Source organism: Centruroides vittatus, unplaced genomic scaffold, assembly GCF_030686945.1.
Source record: "Centruroides vittatus isolate TY-2023 unplaced genomic scaffold, ASM3068694v2 contig_680, whole genome shotgun sequence".
NCBI classification, from domain to species: domain Eukaryota; kingdom Metazoa; phylum Arthropoda; class Arachnida; order Scorpiones; family Buthidae; genus Centruroides; species Centruroides vittatus.
In genome coordinates this window covers 2,072,076-2,088,967 of record NW_027122427.1, presented here as the reverse complement: position 1 = coordinate 2,088,967, position 16,892 = coordinate 2,072,076, and the positions used below count along the sequence as shown (strand labels likewise).

Genomic DNA, 16,892 nt, shown 5'->3' with positions numbered 1-16,892 from the left:
TTACAAGTCCTTTCCCTTGCCACAAGTTAAGAAAGTAAACAATTACCGAAGCGCCATTAACGGTGAAATTTTTAAATGATAAATTGTAAAAACGAACATTAATGCTTTAGTTTGTAAGCCATTTTTCTTAAGTTAAATTTTGAATTAATATGATATATTGTAGAAAAATAATTAGTATAGTAACTTACTATACCGTCGTGTATTCCCCAAAAGAGTGGCCAAGAAAAAGCAGATTTCCTGTGAAAGCTTCAGTCCTCGGACCCACCAGTGGCCGAGCGGTTCCGTTCCCTGAAAGCTGGGAGTTCGGTCGTGGGTTCACGCTTCGCCAGGATTTTCCGGATTTTCTCCACGTCTGTGACGCCTGAATAGAATAATAACGCCAGTTACCCTTAGAAAGATCTCCCAGAAGGCATCCCCTCCAGGCAGACCGCCCAAGTGTTGCCTTGCCATAAATAAACTGAAGAACGTCGTGTAGAGAGTACATAGCACACCAGAAACTCACCCACTCTTTTATCCTGGGACCTACTGAAATCATGCATCATATCCATATTTGACAACCCTGCGCCATTTTTGTCTATCCATATATTTGAACGAAATAAATACAATAGATTCCTACTTTACGATTTCTGGTTTTAAAACTTCTTCTTTACGAATTGATTTGATTGATGGAAGCACTAGCACATTGTAGATTATACGTTCGATCACAACTACGCCTATTACAATTGGGCCTGACCTTTAATGAGATCGACTAGCAAGGGTGGGTACGCCATTATAGGTGAGGGACCTGAATCATATTGCGCATGATAAATTATATGAATTTCAGCCCACCACTGAAGACTATTAGTTGGTCTCTGGTTCGCGCCCGAACAACGGGATGGTCGCATGGAGTTTTCCAGGTTTTCTCCACATGAAATTGTCACATCTAAAAGAATGCCATTTTTCCATAAGTTTTCCCGGGTGGAAACTCCTTTTGGCAGATGCCAGTATTGCATTGCCCTATCTCGTCAAACCAAACCCCATGAAGAAAGGCTAACATTTTATTGCAATTTCGACTAGCCGACGCTTTACGATTGACACATATTTTCTGTTATGACTATATGAAATGCTGTATTTTTTGTTCACTTCTCTGTAGTAATATAGAGCCAAATAATTTCTCAGAAATAGCTTCAAATTATGATACAGTACTGAGTTTATAGGAAAAAAAAAAAAAAAAAATTAACTTTGCTACGACAGTTTTAACTGGTTTCTAGAAACCGATTAGGTCATTTAGAGATTTATTATATTATTCAAAAGTTTGAAAACTGACTCTTGAAAATGCAACTTAGAGTGATGTGCATGTAAGGCCTATATTATGAATCATTCGTTTACTGGTAATCTGAGTTAGCGTTTGTTGAATATAAAATGCTTTATAATGCTTTATGTATTAAATGTTTATGAATATGCAATTCATGTTTATTCCATCGTATTCAATTATTTCTAAGTGATTTTACTTGGCAGCAAATTTACATCAGATTTTATTTTAAATTAGAAAAAATTGCAATAAAAATTCACGAAATGTTAGAATAACTTTCGGGAGAATATTATGTGTTATTCGAAGATTTTTCAGCTATTCGCAATATTTTTAAACAGGATATTTTTGTTATAACCGTCTTTTAACATAAAAACAAATGACTGTTATGATCAGGAGTGATATGTAGTAGTGTACTTGAATAGGAGTGATACGTAGATGTTCCACACACGACAGAATTTCGTCTGTTCGATTTTGAGACGCATTCAATATAGTTTTTATTTCAAAATCTATTCCTTCAAATTTCTAATAGTAAATTCGTCACTATTTAACGATAAATTTAAATTGGTTTTCTCCATTTGTATTGAATAACATAGAATCTATTTAATAACTTTTCTATTTTTTTTAAGGCTTTATTTCATTAATATCGTTTCCTACCTTTTTTTTAGCGAAGTTGTGTAATTTTGTTAAAGTGTACCACCTTCTGACTGTACCAGTTTTCTCGGCGTTTCTATTACACACACGCGTGCGAGTGCACAGATCATTTTGTGCAGGTCAATACTTTGCAGCTTAATAATTCCTTTATTGAGCGTTTTAAGATTCGAAATTAATCAAATTGTAGCCTACTTACTGACAATGATACTGAAGTTCTGTTGTATTAAATAAAACGTCTTCTTTGATTATGGTTAAATTTTTCTTGGCTTTCTAAGAACTAGTGGCAGAACTAGGGTCCCTGTGCAATTGCACAGCTCGCACGGGAGCCCTAGATGCCTGTTAGAATTCGATTCCGAGTCCCCGGGAGTAACAAAGCTGATGCCTTAACTTCCTCTGACATTGCACTGATGTTTAACTAAAGATACCTGGAAACAATCTACAAACGAGAATTAAGCTACATGCAAAACTGAACCCGACCAGAAATAACTGATTGGTGTTACTTTGTTTACTGTTAATATATTATTTCCATCTGTATAATATCCGTTTGATGTTCAAACTATGCGAAATTTGAAAATAAAAAATGTGGGCTAAAATTTTCGGCCCATTCTTAAGATTGCTGTGCCATTCTGCCGTTGATTCGCTAGAAACTAATCAAAGTAAAAGTATTGTTACGATTTTAAGCAGGGTAGGCAATTATCTGCTTAACCATTTCAAAATTATATGAATACTTTTCTACATAACTTTGTTTTAAAATAAACAGAAAGTTTTGTGAATTTACATTGATTTTTTGTAACGTCTAATATGGCTTTGTAATGAAAATCATAGGAAAAGAAACTCATTAAGAAAACAGTTATTTCACTTGTTCATAATGAGAATTACCGTATGTATATTGTGATAGAATTAGGATATAGTGAAGATCGTGGAAACGACACGATACTGTACTTTTAAACTTTAACAAGATTATTTTTTCCAAGTAGCTTGCTTCAATATGCAAACTGGGGCAAACCTATTTAGTATCAGGACCGTCGAGAGCTTTAATGGGGTCCGGAGGTAAAGTGGGCCTGTGTTGCCTTTTTGCGGGAACTTTTTGCCAAATAAAATTCATAAAATAATTCTTTATTAATAAAAACCAGTCTTAAAAATTGTTTTTTTTGTTAGTAAAGATATCGTTAATTTTATAGACGTAGAAACTACTACGGTCTGTCTGTCTTTCCTTAATCTAGAGAACAGAATTGGATAGATGAAAGCCAAGAATATACACGGAAATATTAAGAGCAAGAGGCCCTATATGCGAACTTCCGGTACAAATTGGAAGTCACGTTATTTAAATTTAAATATTTTCCTTGGAAAGATAGATGACCGGCACAACTCTATTGCTAACGGAAAAGTATGATGTACAGGGGCAAGCCACTACTAATTTGAGATATTTTAAGTTAAATAAATTAAAAAATATGGTTAAAAATTGCATCCTGGCATTTGTGACGATATCACAATAAATAATTGTTCGTTCATATTAAAATTTCTTAATAAATACGCCAGAAAAATCGCCATTGTAGGTAATAAAGGGATAAATATAGATAATAATCAAATATATTTTCCTTTTTTGATTTTAATTTTCTCAGAGAAATAGAGAAAAGGAAATCCCACGGTACTTTTGAAATAAAGAAAATATAATAAAAATTATAGTAAAATTCATCTAAAATGTTTCGAAAATAAGATCTTGTATTCTGCAATTTAATAAAAATTGCGTATTTTCTTTTTTAAAAAGGAATTTATTGCTTATTAGAATATTAACTTAAATTAACACAGCCCGATAATGCATTTTAACACTCATATCTTTATTTTGAACGTTCGACAGAACGTTGGGTTGGTGGCAAGAGCCTAAATATTTCACCTTTATCTTAATTAGCATCAAAGATATCCAGTTTGACAGGTAAATCTGTTTAATTTCCAAAATACTTAATGAAAAAGTGAAGTCATCGAACTGAAATCGATCTAACAGCGCAACATGCCCTACGAATACAACACATAAATAAATAAATAAATAATTTAATATCGTTCTAATGAATTTAATAATAAAATAAAATAAATAGTAATATTAGTAAATATTTTTTAATTGATATAATACACACACCACACAGAATAAAAAAAAAATATATATATATATATAAGCTTATATAAAAGTTAAAATATTTAATATATATATATATATATAATACATTTTTTATTAGCTGATTATATATGATTAATACAAAATTCAACAAAGCAGATAACAATATCATACTTTATTACGGCAATTATTACGTCACGAAAACGTCACACAGACAACTGTAAATATGGCTGGCATCGGTTAGTACACGTGTATTGACTTGTGGTCCTCGAAAGCGTGTGAAAGGTATCGGAGAGTTACGTCATCTCAGCAGTAAAGACAACATGGCTATGAGGGTAGGGTGACGTTTCAAATTGTAATTTTTAAATTATAACTCTATGACTTACCTTCTGTACGTTTCTATGAATTATTATATTAAATTGTTAATAGATGCGGACGTTAATTTTTCGGGTAACGATGTTATTTAAATAATTTTCTAAGCGTTAATTACACTTAAGTGGTCTGATATCGATCGGAAAATTTACAGTAGCTCAACGTGAAAATCGATTTTACTTTTCGTTAAAGTTTTTATTTATCAAGGGGGTGGTTGCTCGACGATAATATTTTTCATACAAAGTGCTTATAAAAAACAAAATTAATAGAGTAAACTAAATTAGTTAAATAATAATATATCAATATAAAATTAAATATTTAATTATCTTATATTTCTGAAAAGTGTGTAATCTTTGATAGAAAAATATTAATTTATTATTATTATTTTTTAATGTATTTATTTTTATTACATCTATTTATAAATCTGAAGGATTTTTTCACGTATTAAAATTAATATATGAAATACATAAATACATTAAACGTAATATTAATTTATATTTAATTGTATAGATATATAGAGAGGTGAAATGCTGCCCATCCCTCTCTATAAAACAATAAATTAAATAAAAAACGAATTTTTTGCTTCTTATCAAAAGAAACTCCACTATTTTGGGAGATTTTTTCTATCCGGGGCACAGCGCAAATACCCTTTGACCCCTTCTATCTAGATGTGATGTACAAAAAGTATTTACTTTATATGCGTGCTTAATGTGCTGTAAATATAAATATGCTTAATTTATTTAATAAGAATAATTTAAAAATACAGAACAATTATTTGAAATTAATAACATTAACTGGTACTTTTTTACGTGTATAACTGCATATTAAAATAAGTTCTTACCTAATGTAAAAATTCAATATTTTGGAATTAATTCAATAATTTTTAGTTTTTTTTTTATTTGTTTAAGAAAAAATTATAATGACATTCTAGTGAATATTTTTTAAAAAAATTTATGAGTAATAAATATTTTTAAATGAATTTTATAATAATATTTTTCTACGTTGCTTCGTCATCTCGAATCATTAAAGTATATTGACTATTTATATTAATATCTCATTTTAAAATTGAATTTATACTAAAGGCAAATATGGAGAAATATTTATATGAATATTAAATACAGTAGAATGCTCTTATTTTAATATTTTGGAACTCGTCTGGGCTGATAACAAAAACCAAATGATAACATTAAATGAGACTATAAGTAGTAAAAATGTTGATTTTATTGACTTTGATAGTAAAAGTACATGTGAAAACAATTAATATATATATAGCTTAAAGATTTATTAATTTATAGTAATTACTTCATTCAGTGTGTTTGCCTGCTGAGTGTTTCAGTTTTCCTGCTGATTTTTGCAGTATTGTTTATAAGAAGTTCCCAATCTTTTACTTGCATTGATCCCCATATAAAAGATATTCTTTTCAATCGACCCCCTTAAAATTTTTATGCCATTTCCTAAGATTTTGCGTAATATATCAAATAAATTATTAAATCAGTTAATGAATTTCCCACATGACTGTTATTATTCTTATGTATTGTCCATAAATTACTTCCACATTATTCTTGAATTTTTAATAATCTCCCCCTCTTCTTGTCCCAATTTGCCCAAGTTTCCATAACCCGCTCTTTTCTTCGGACGTCCAACTAAACTCAATTTGTATTTAAACATTTATCACTATATGAATATTATATACATTCAAAAAATTTGCGTAAACTGTATAAAATTTAAGGAAATGAAACGAACGTTTACTGAAGCTCAACCAACCCCCTTTGTTCGACTTTGTCCGACTTGTCATAACCTCCTCCCTCCCTTCTAGTGTGGACGTCATTTACGGACAGCCCCCTTATTTGAAAATTATCTGAAATTATTGAAAAAGTACAATAAGTATCTGACTTTTTCATCGACCCCAATTGACTTCTTGAATTCTATCGATCCCTTTCAAAATTCCATCGACCTCAGGGGGTCTATATCGACCCCGTTGGGAATCCCTGCTTTATAATAATAGCTGTAGATTAATTGAAGAAAGAAATAGAAGAAAAGCAATTTAAGTATTATCACATTGTCCACACGATAATAGTTAAATTGCTATTTCGATTAACGTTTAAAGTACTAATGGAGACCGATAACAGTAACTGATAACTATTGCTCGTTATCAGTGGTATGTCGATTCTGATAGCTATATTCTCTTGAAAAGAGCTTAAAAATTTCTATTTACCTGAAGAAAATAACTGAAATTATTATAATTTATGTTTTGAGACGTCCTAATTTTGCTAACAACAAACGATTGATTACAATAAGCGGACTCAACTACATACAAAAAAGTTTGTTTCGGGATGGATTAATGACTCATCGAAAATCATAAGTTCGAATAAGAATTAGAAGTGATATTCGCCTTACTTTTGTTTATTTTTTTAATAATTTATAATTTAAGGGGAAAAAAATGATGCTTCGATACAGGTCCAGATGGATAGAGACTGCAATACCATTTGACTCGGGCCTTAGCCATGAGACTAAATCTACAGAGGTAAAGTAAGGCGATCGGTTAAAAAATTATCCCCTCAAGATGTTTTTATATGTTAGAAGCAAAAATTTTAATAATTTAACATCCCTTTTGTTTCCTCGGATGCCTATATGTCCTATAGGGCGGCATCAATCAGAGTTTAGGCTGATTGGTGACTAGTCATCGGCAATTGCCAGATCTATTTTAGCCATTGGAATTATCCAGAGTTTCCAAGGGTATATGGCAAGAAGGTGACGAATGGAATTTCACACCCTAATAATTTTATATAAAACACTGTAAAGTAAGTTTTCCTTTAATCAACTTTGAAACAGAAATTTTGTTAAAATTTGATTCTAACAAATTCAGATTTTAACAATTTTCCATTGCTCTTTATCAAGTCTGAAATAATTAGAAAAATGCATTTAAATATGAAATAAGGTATAAATTTTTATAACTTTCTTTTGTATTTCTATACAATGTAATTGTAAATATGAAAAGCCATTAAAAAGTTGCAGCAACACATTAGTCATTTCCGTTTGCTTAACTTTTTTATACTATAAAAGGATAAAAGTCTTGTATTTCCACACGAATGTCAAATGGTGTAATGAGTGGACGTGGTTTTCTTGATTTCTTCGATTCGATCTTCTCTCTTTTTAATTTTGCGTTGGCCATTCTTTAATTTCGATCGTCAACAATTAGTCAAATATTATTATTTGATAATACAAATTGTTCCGATTGTTTAATTATTTCGTTTCTCAAATTTTTTTATAATTTAATTTAAATGTTGTATTTACTAAAAACATTTAGATTCTTCATATACAAGTAAGGCATTATCTTACTTCGGTTGTTTTATTTAATCCCGTTTAGCTTAATAATGTTAACGGAATTTCATACAAATCGTTTTTCTCCCTGGCAGTGCTGAGAGACGAGACTTTTCTCCTCTCTGTACGGATACAGAATTATTTTTTCCTGTTATTATTTTTATATTTTCGGCTCTGTTATACGGAAAGTATGACAATCGGTCGAAAAATGCTCAAGATTGTTACATTTTTGGACTCGGGAGACCTCGAAACGTCGAGAAATGCAAACAAATTCGAGGGTTTTCTGTTTGTATGTGTGGGGGAGCACGACTTTGTTCACCCACTTTGAAACTTAATAACTCCTGTGCCTTTTGTCGAAAATTTCTGAAATTTTGCGGGGAGGTTATTATATTAGGTGGATTGATACTATTAAATTTTTGTGGTTTAAGGTTATTAGGTAGAGAGATAGAGGGTCGTCGTGTGTCATATCTCGAGTAGGTCGGACCTAATGAAGATTATACTCGTTATTAGCATTTATAATTTTTTTTTATTATTATTATAAAACTCACCCCAACCTCAAAATTAAACGTTTTGCTATTTTATAGTAATAATATAAAAGGGTTTTAAAATAAAATCTCATAACAGATGGCGCCACACGAAGTTTTAAATGTCGCCGGAAAAGTTAAGCAACTCGTTGTTGGGATTTTTTTATGATTGATTAGATAAAAATATTTTGTAATCCATTTTAATTATTGTACATCTAATAGTAAGTTATATTTTCTATAATAATGTAAACATTTTTTATATATTTGATATTATATTCAGTTCATTTAGACCGCGTAAGAGTAATAAAATTGTGATACCTTGTTACAATTATCAATTGTCCTCACTTAATTTTAAAACTTAACCGACCTTTGACATTATTGAACTTACCGAATAACGAGTAACCTTTGACATTATTTAAGATTACTTATAGATTTCCTGTTAAAATCTTAATCAACAGGAATTGGATACTTCTATCGAGAGTAAAATACACTAACAATACTAATTAATTGTGCAATATAATGTATTTCTAAGAACGAAGAATCGTTTTTATAATAATGCTTAAACGAAATAAAATTATGTGCTTATTACAAACATTTATTACTTTACATTTTCACTTTAGTGTGGTTTAAATCACTTGTATTTGCTTAATGTAATAACCTGATACTAATGAAAGAATTGTGTATTTATTATTAATGATTTATCTCTAATTTTCACGTGCTTATTTAAGCTAAGTTGAGAGAATTTAACAATTTATTCTTTCTTATTCAACTAGCATATAAAATCTTTATACTGTATATAACAGTTGAAATGTGTATGTATGTTTATACATAAATACACATTTCAACATGTACAGTACAGTACAATTTGTATTGATCCGCAAATGAAAAAATTGAAATTAAAAAATTAATTTCGTTTCTACAAACGAATTCTGTTTCTTTTTTCTTATTTATAGCATTTTAATTCCAATTGTCTAATTCCCGTAACTTACACCGTAAAGTCATAAATATGATGTGACAAATGATTATATGTTTATTACATTTGAATTGTTTCTATAAAAGTAATTTTTGCTTTATAAAGAAAATAAAGAGGTAGCCTGAAAATTATAATTAATTTAATTTTTGATTCGTATGTAGAACTTTATAGAAATTTGTTCTTGAATTCGTGAATTCTGTAAGTGCAAGAAGTGCTTAATTTGCATTACTTTTAGCATAAAAATAATTAATAAAAATTAACTAATCTAAGTTAGCAGGATAAAAATGAAATTTGAAGCAGTTGACGAATCACAGAAAACGGTGGAAATTCCCAAGTTATCGATTAAAAACATCGATTTTAATTTAACTTAAACGGCATACAAAAGTACCACTTGTCATACAAATAATCAAAGGCAGATATTTACAATATATATTTTTCTCTTAGTGAATGAAATTTTAACTTTGTTTCATGTCACTTAACCATTGAAAGAAAAAAAAAAAAAAATAAGATTTAAGCATAAATTATGACCTGTACTCAATTATCTTCACATCTTATGATATGAAGTTTGTATATTATATATTATTTTATTTATATGTATCTCATATTTTAAACATTAGAACGTTTATAAAAAATTCCTTTACAAATATACATATTATGTAAATATACTGTACGTTAAATTCAGTTGATGTCCACCAGTGCCCGAGTGGATAAAACCACTGAACACTGATAGTTGGTCATGGGTTCGCCCCTCGCCAACAGGCTGGACAAATGGTGTTTTCCGGGTTTAACTTCATGTTAGTAACACATAAAAGGGTCAGTTTTTCATAGAAGGTCTTCCCGAGTAGATCATCCATATGTCGCGTTGTCGTAAACAAATAAAACAAAACAAACGTTCAGTTGCAAATTTATGGGCGCATCTTAAAGCCGGGGGTGCAATAGAAATCAAATTCTGCCCGTGGAATGGCAATAAAAACTTCATTACAGTATTACAGTACAATGATACATCATTGATATGGTTACCACAATTCTAGAACGGAAATTCCGGACATTTATCCTAATGATGGGTTTAAAAAATCCAGAATACATTACTTTCGAAAAGGATAAAATTTATTATTATTAAGGTAAGTTAAATGATTTAATCCTTTTTCTATAATACAAGGTTTCCTATAAAAGTGTGTGATGAAAAGATGAAAATACAAATTACAGAAAAATATTTAATCTACACATTAAAGAAAAAAGTTATGCAACTGATGAGAATGGTTGTTCTTGTTTTAGCTCTATTGCATTGTATTTTTCACTACATAATACTTTCCTTAATAGCTTTTTATTAGATTTCATATGGTCATAAAAGTCATTACGAGAATATATTGAATTCACTTTCACGTGTAGATTTTACGACCGGCGCTTGTAGTCGACACCTGTCGGATGGAAAAAATGGATATCTTTTCTAATGGTGCCGATGCCCATGGTAAACACATCAATTCGATTAACAACGTTTTTCGCGCCGCTGTTACTACTGAGAAGAACACTTTCGTGGGCTGAAAAAAAACAATGCTAAACCTTTCTAAAATACTTAAAAATCATTTTACCAACACATTTTTCAGAATTACAAAATTCTATTTGCAATAAAGAATGTTTAAGTTATTTTTCGGTTACTTTATTGATATTGAAGATACTTGTGGCAAACTTTGAGTAATAAATTATCATTGCACTTATAAATAATTTCTTTTTCCTTGTTTCTTTCCCACATAAAAAATCCCGGACACAATACCAAATGTTGTCATGATACCAGGACTCCGCGCTAAACCCGGACGTTCGGTAACCTTAATCATTGAAGAAGTTTCATCACAAATATTGCATATTAATTAATAAGTTTATCCATTTCTGACATTGATCCACTTTCTGATTTGTAATATTTGCATTTGATTTGTTCTTCAATGATGAATCCATGTGCTGATGTTTGTAATGAATTTTTTTATTCCGTGTGGAAAATTTGGTTGTTTTGATTTAAGGTTCATCTATCGATGCAACAGAGTATAATTAATTACAATTTTTGAACATTAGTATCATATTAATCTAAGTTTCTACATTTTTAAAATGATAATGGTAAAGAAATACGATGGTTAATGAGTAATGAATTTTCATAAATATTGTATTCTACTTTTGTATTTAAACGCAGTGATATTATTTAAAAATTAAAGAATTTTAAATGAAATCATTGAGCAGAATCTTCAAATAGAATTTATAAGTTAATATATTATTGCAACTTAACTGTCATACATGAATGTTACCAGAAATTTTTGAGTCGCGATTACCCGCATCGCTGATGGCTTGAGTACAGTGGCGTAGCTAGCATGAATGACACTCGGTGCGGATATCGTGGTGTCACCTTTTTTAGCTCTTTTATAAAACACTGTTGAATTGTAATATCTTCGCACTCGAGCAACTTGAACGCTATATTGAATATGCGATGTCGCGACGTATGAGTTTAGATTTATAGAATAAATCATAGTAAGATTTTCAGCTGGTGCGAGCTCTCGTGGTGTCTCTTCATAGCGAAGAAAGTGTCATGGGAGGCGAGCTGTTGATCTGTTTTTTTTTATATAGGTACAGACTTACCGGGTGTCACCCCTACACGGCTGACACCCGGGCGCGGGCCGCCCCCACCGCCCCTCCCTAGTTACGCCTGTGCTTGCGTAGACTAAATAGGTAGGCCGAACGCTTAAGGTGCTCACCGCTCTGTGGACCCGGATTCGAATCTCGACGGGTGGAAAGATTCCAGGAATTTTTCGGGAATGGTCTGTCCGGATATATGAAGCCTGCCACCAACGTGGGCTGAGCCGAATTCATAAAGGGTTTGTTAAAATGGCTCTGTTAATGTTCTTAGGGCGGAAAGGGTTTAAAAAAAAAACGCTTAGCGATGTGGCAAAGCGGACGGCCAGATGGCCGAGCAGTCAAGGTGGCAGCCTACATCTCTGGGTGATCCGGGATCGAATCCAGACGTGTCAAGGAATCCCCAGGAATTTTTCGGGGGCTAGTCCGTTCGGATATGTCGGGCCCCGTCCCTCACCACCCGGTCGCCTCATAATGGGCCTGCTATAAGAGACCCTCTTAGTGCCCACGGGGCCGAAAAAGTATATAAAAAAATGTGGCAAAGCGCAGTGAAGGATACGACCGTCTCGATATTATAATTATTCAAAAATATATTATAATATATATATTAAGTTATAAATAAATAAATATATGTAATATTTCGCATAAAATACGTAAATATTAATTTAAAAAAAAGAATTTAAAAATAAATATGAAAATTACAAGAGACCTCTAGTGACGAACACATGAACTTGGCAAAATAAACGACGTGATGTTTACTATTCGCGATAATCGTTACGAAAATTAATTTGGATTAATGATTTGTTTGTATTTATTATATTTATAAACATAAATTATAATTAAAATAAGCTAATGAAAGTCGGCGAAGCCAGTAATTTTAAATACGAGAGAAATGACATTCTCACTTTTGTAGAGATGCCCTTTCAAGGATTTGCAGCTAGCAACTTCACTTATTTTTCGTTCCAGAAAGAGACTCCTACCGCTCATCAGCTTCATTTAGCTGCTTTAAAGGGAGATCTCACTAGTCTCGTCACAGTTCTGGATAGTGGAAAAGTCTACATCGACTGTACTGACGTAGTAAGTAGTTTATGTTTACATTTACAGGGTAAAATTGCAGTTTTGAATGAGGGGTTTGGACCCCAAAATTTTAGATCCTTGTATGAGCAAGAAGTCAAAGGAACTGCGACCCTTGGTGAGATATTGACCTCCAAAGGTCAGTTTTTACCATGTACCGGTACTACCGCATGCTCTTTATGCTCTGTGTTGGTCAAGGCTCACGTAGTGCTTTGCAATGTATATATATATTATTTTGTGTGCTCTTTCCCTTTGTTATTTCGGTAATACCGCCTTTTCCCGGCATACAATATGTTGGCATCTGGGGAGTCGCACGGGGAGAGAGGATATTCTCTTGGGGAATAAAAAACATTGGGAGTTGTGTGTGTGGGACACTTTTTTTTTGTGCTTCATTGTGCTTGTATCTTGCTTGTCACTCATACCAAAAGCGGAGAGAGATAGTTATGATGAAGAATGTCATAGAACGGATGGCCATGCATCTACTGGAATAAATAACTGTGGAGAGTAATCAAGGACCACAAGAAGAAATCTGTCCCTGTTGGATCTTGTCTGTTAGAACGTCGAGCAAGCACGTGCTCGAGACATAGAAGATGGAAGAAAGCTTTGTTTGAGGACATTAGTTTTTTCTTCCTCCTTGTATGTTCGAGGAGAAAAATTGTAAGTGTTTTGTTACGTGGTTCTCAATTGCTATTTGCCAAGGAACCCTTGAGAGGAGGAGTAAAGGGAATGTGAATCACATATTAGAGTGTATTATGGTTATGTGTTGTAAATTGTCAAAGGAAGTGTGAATCACATGACAGATGGCTTTTTGATTCTATATCATGAATTGGGAATAGTTGAATTAAAACCCAAACTTGTTGTTATGCTGACTTGTTTGTTGTTTCTGTTAGTTCTGCAGATCTACTTTCTATGGAACCATTAAACTTGTCATTGCTTGCCTTGACCAATGAAGAGTATATAGTTGTGCACTTTAGTGCTTGCTATCACCCCCCCCCACACCTCTAAAACTATACAACATCAAGTACTCCATGAACAGTTGAATGAGCTATGCACCTGCATAATTGTGTTGGCTAAATTGCTAAATGTGATGGTTTTAGTGGAGCAACACAATTCCCAATTGCATGCAACCTGGAAGTAGGCTGATTTTAGGGGGCTGTATCTTGCAAAGGGTCACATGTAGAGATATGGTTTCTTTGACTTTTTTGCTCCTATATGAGTATGTTCTACAGCTCTGATAAGGTCCTAACTAGGTCATTCGGAGCTTAAATTGAGCCTTCTACAGCTCTGATAAGCCCCAGTTACCTCATTCAGAGCTACAAGTATATACCGTATTTTATGGACTACAAGACGCACTTTTTTCTTCGAAAGATTGCCTCCAAAATTCAGATGCGTGTTATAGTCCATAGCGTCTTATAGGTATTTTTTTCTTTAAATTGCTTAAAAATTAAGGTGTGTCTTATAGTCCGTAGCGTCTTATAGTCCGTAAAATACGGTAACTACATTTGTACCCATTTACGGTATGTAAGTTGTGAGTAGAAGTTACTTTCGGGTAATACTTCCTAATGTAAGTATACTTCCTACTGTACATAAATATACACATGATATAGGCCTATATACTGGGTTGTTCGGAAAGTAATTTTGTTGTTTTTGTGGAATAAAAACAATTTTTTTATAATATATAAATATTTTATTGAATTATGTATCGACCATTTTGGTCAAATATCTGTTGCCATCTTTCTAGTAGTAGCATGATTCCACGTTTATAAAATCTTCTCATACAAAAAAACTGATCCAAGTGATTTTTGATATCCTCATTTGAAGTAAATGTTTAAACTGTTTCACTGTTTAAATGTTTAAACTTCACTGTTTAAAAAATTTTGTAAAGACTGGAACAAGTAATAATCCAAGAGTGCCAGATATGGCAGATATGGTGGGTGTAGTAGCACATCCCATTCAAACTAACAGTTTCTGACCAGTTACCAAACTTGTGTGAGATCTGCCATTATCATGGTGAAACACTACACCAATATATCTCAAAAACTGTGTAATTGTAAATATATCACTCACAAACCATGTCACGAAAAAAGAAAAATTCTTACAAACGTTTTCATTTATGTGAAATAGACATCTTCATCCTTTTACTGGCCATTTGTTCGATATCGTTGGGACCTGAGGATGTCTATTTCACATAGACGAAAACTTTCGTAAGAATTTTTCTTTTTTCATGACATGAACTGATGGTTTGGTGAGTGGTATAGAAACACTACATCTTTTCTGTTGATCAATTCTCTTTGATGGTATCACCTAATTTGTCCATTTGGTGTCGATACACTTTCAAATCAGTTGTGGAATTGTCTGGTAGAAGTTCAAAAAAAATTTCCTCAAAATCCTACCAAAGAGAGCATCTCTTTCTTTAAGAACATGTGGAATCCATATATTGAGCTCTGATTGCAAGTCATTTCAAGTGATCATAAACAGTTCAATTTGACAAATTTAATCTTTTAGCTTAGCAATTTCTCATGTTGTTATTCGACAGTTTGCTTTGATCAATACCTTTATTTTGTCTTCATCAGCTTCAACTGGGCTTCTAGAACGTGGTGCATCTTCAATATTGAAATTGCCAAAACGAAATTTTGTGAACCAGTTTTGGCACTGTCATTCTGTCAACACGTCTTCTCCATACATGTACCACAACTTTTTTCTTGCTTAAACAGCATTTTTATTTTTTTGGTAATAAAAAAGCAACATATGCTGAAAATTCTGCTTTCAATTTTCCATATTTGATGAGACACCAAAAAGAAAAAACAATTGCACAGAATTAAACAAAATTTTTTATAAATAAGCCTTGAAATGTCAGCTGTCAAAATACATGACGACAATATGGTTTAAAATGAAATTGGCAGGTAAAAATACAACTAATTCCTCTGGTGGTAAAAAAATGAAATTACTTTCCGATATATATATGTCATGAATCTCAAACCATGTAGATCTCATTAAGTAATGAATAATGAAATTGTTTAAGCAGAATAAGTATAAACAAAAACTTATAAAAAAAAACCTCAAAAAAGACTATGTATTAAAAATATCTTTATTTTGTCCTTTTAACACCTGAGAAAATAACAGTCACAATGGAGTTGATCTTTCTTTAGAGGCTTCTCATCTGCCTCAATATATAAAATGCTAAAGATTTCTTAATGTATAATTTTTTTCGAGAAATTTTTTAATAAATTTTCTAAGCTTTTACTTACTATCCTGGCCATTTTTATCAAACAAATAAGTATGTTTAAAATAAGTATATACATAACATACATATGCAGAAATTTCTTAAAAGTAACTTCCACTCTGTTGTGAAGATAATACTTAGTCTGTTCTAATAAGATAGGTATGATCTAAGATTCATGATTTATATTATTGTTGATATCCTAATTGTAAATATAATTTGCTATTTTATTTAATTGAGTGATAGGAAAAAAAAAAATGGAAATAACTATTAAATGTATCTACTAACTTAAGGTAATTATTTTTATTAGGGTCAATCACACTAGTGAACATGAACACAAAATTTCTTAAATTTAATATACATTTAAGTTTACAAAAAAATATTTACAGTAACACAGGTCTGCAAGTAAAAAACTGCAAAGGATTTTTATACATTTTCTTATAGATTTCAATTTGGTAAAAATGAAAAAAATACACATTTTTGTCTCCACGCCAGAGAATATTAATATTAATAAACTCTTCAAACCTGTTACTGGTGCGCTCTCCTACTTCTACGCCACTGCCACAAAGAGTTTGAAGAGTATTAATAATGAAAAAAATACCAAAAAAATTCCATCTTGTCAATTTTTTTTTGTTACACTCAAGTTTTTGTTTGTATTTAGTGTTATTCCTAGTATTTTGTTATTCCTAGTTAACTTAAAATTTAGTACAGTCAAACCTGTTTTTATGCGGGGGATAGGGACC

The 16,892-nt window shown here is 31.6% G+C and overlaps 1 protein-coding gene across 2 annotated transcripts in view; it reads left to right on the top strand.

The window, feature by feature from the left end:
* The first annotated feature begins 4,250 nt into the window (after positions 1–4,250).
* Positions 4,251–16,892, top strand: part of LOC136980165 (ankyrin repeat domain-containing protein 29-like) — a 34,874-nt gene continuing 22,232 nt past the window's right edge. The window contains exons 1-2 of one of the 2 annotated variants that reach the window (XM_067276212.1): positions 4,251–4,387; positions 12,822–12,932. In XM_067276212.1, the coding sequence (XP_067132313.1) occupies positions 4,376–4,387; positions 12,822–12,932 (123 nt within the window). In that variant the 5' untranslated portion in view covers positions 4,251–4,375. Of the gene's footprint in view, positions 4,388–12,585; positions 12,933–16,892 lie in introns of those variants that run through there. The other variant, XM_067276211.1, reaches the window with a different exon arrangement.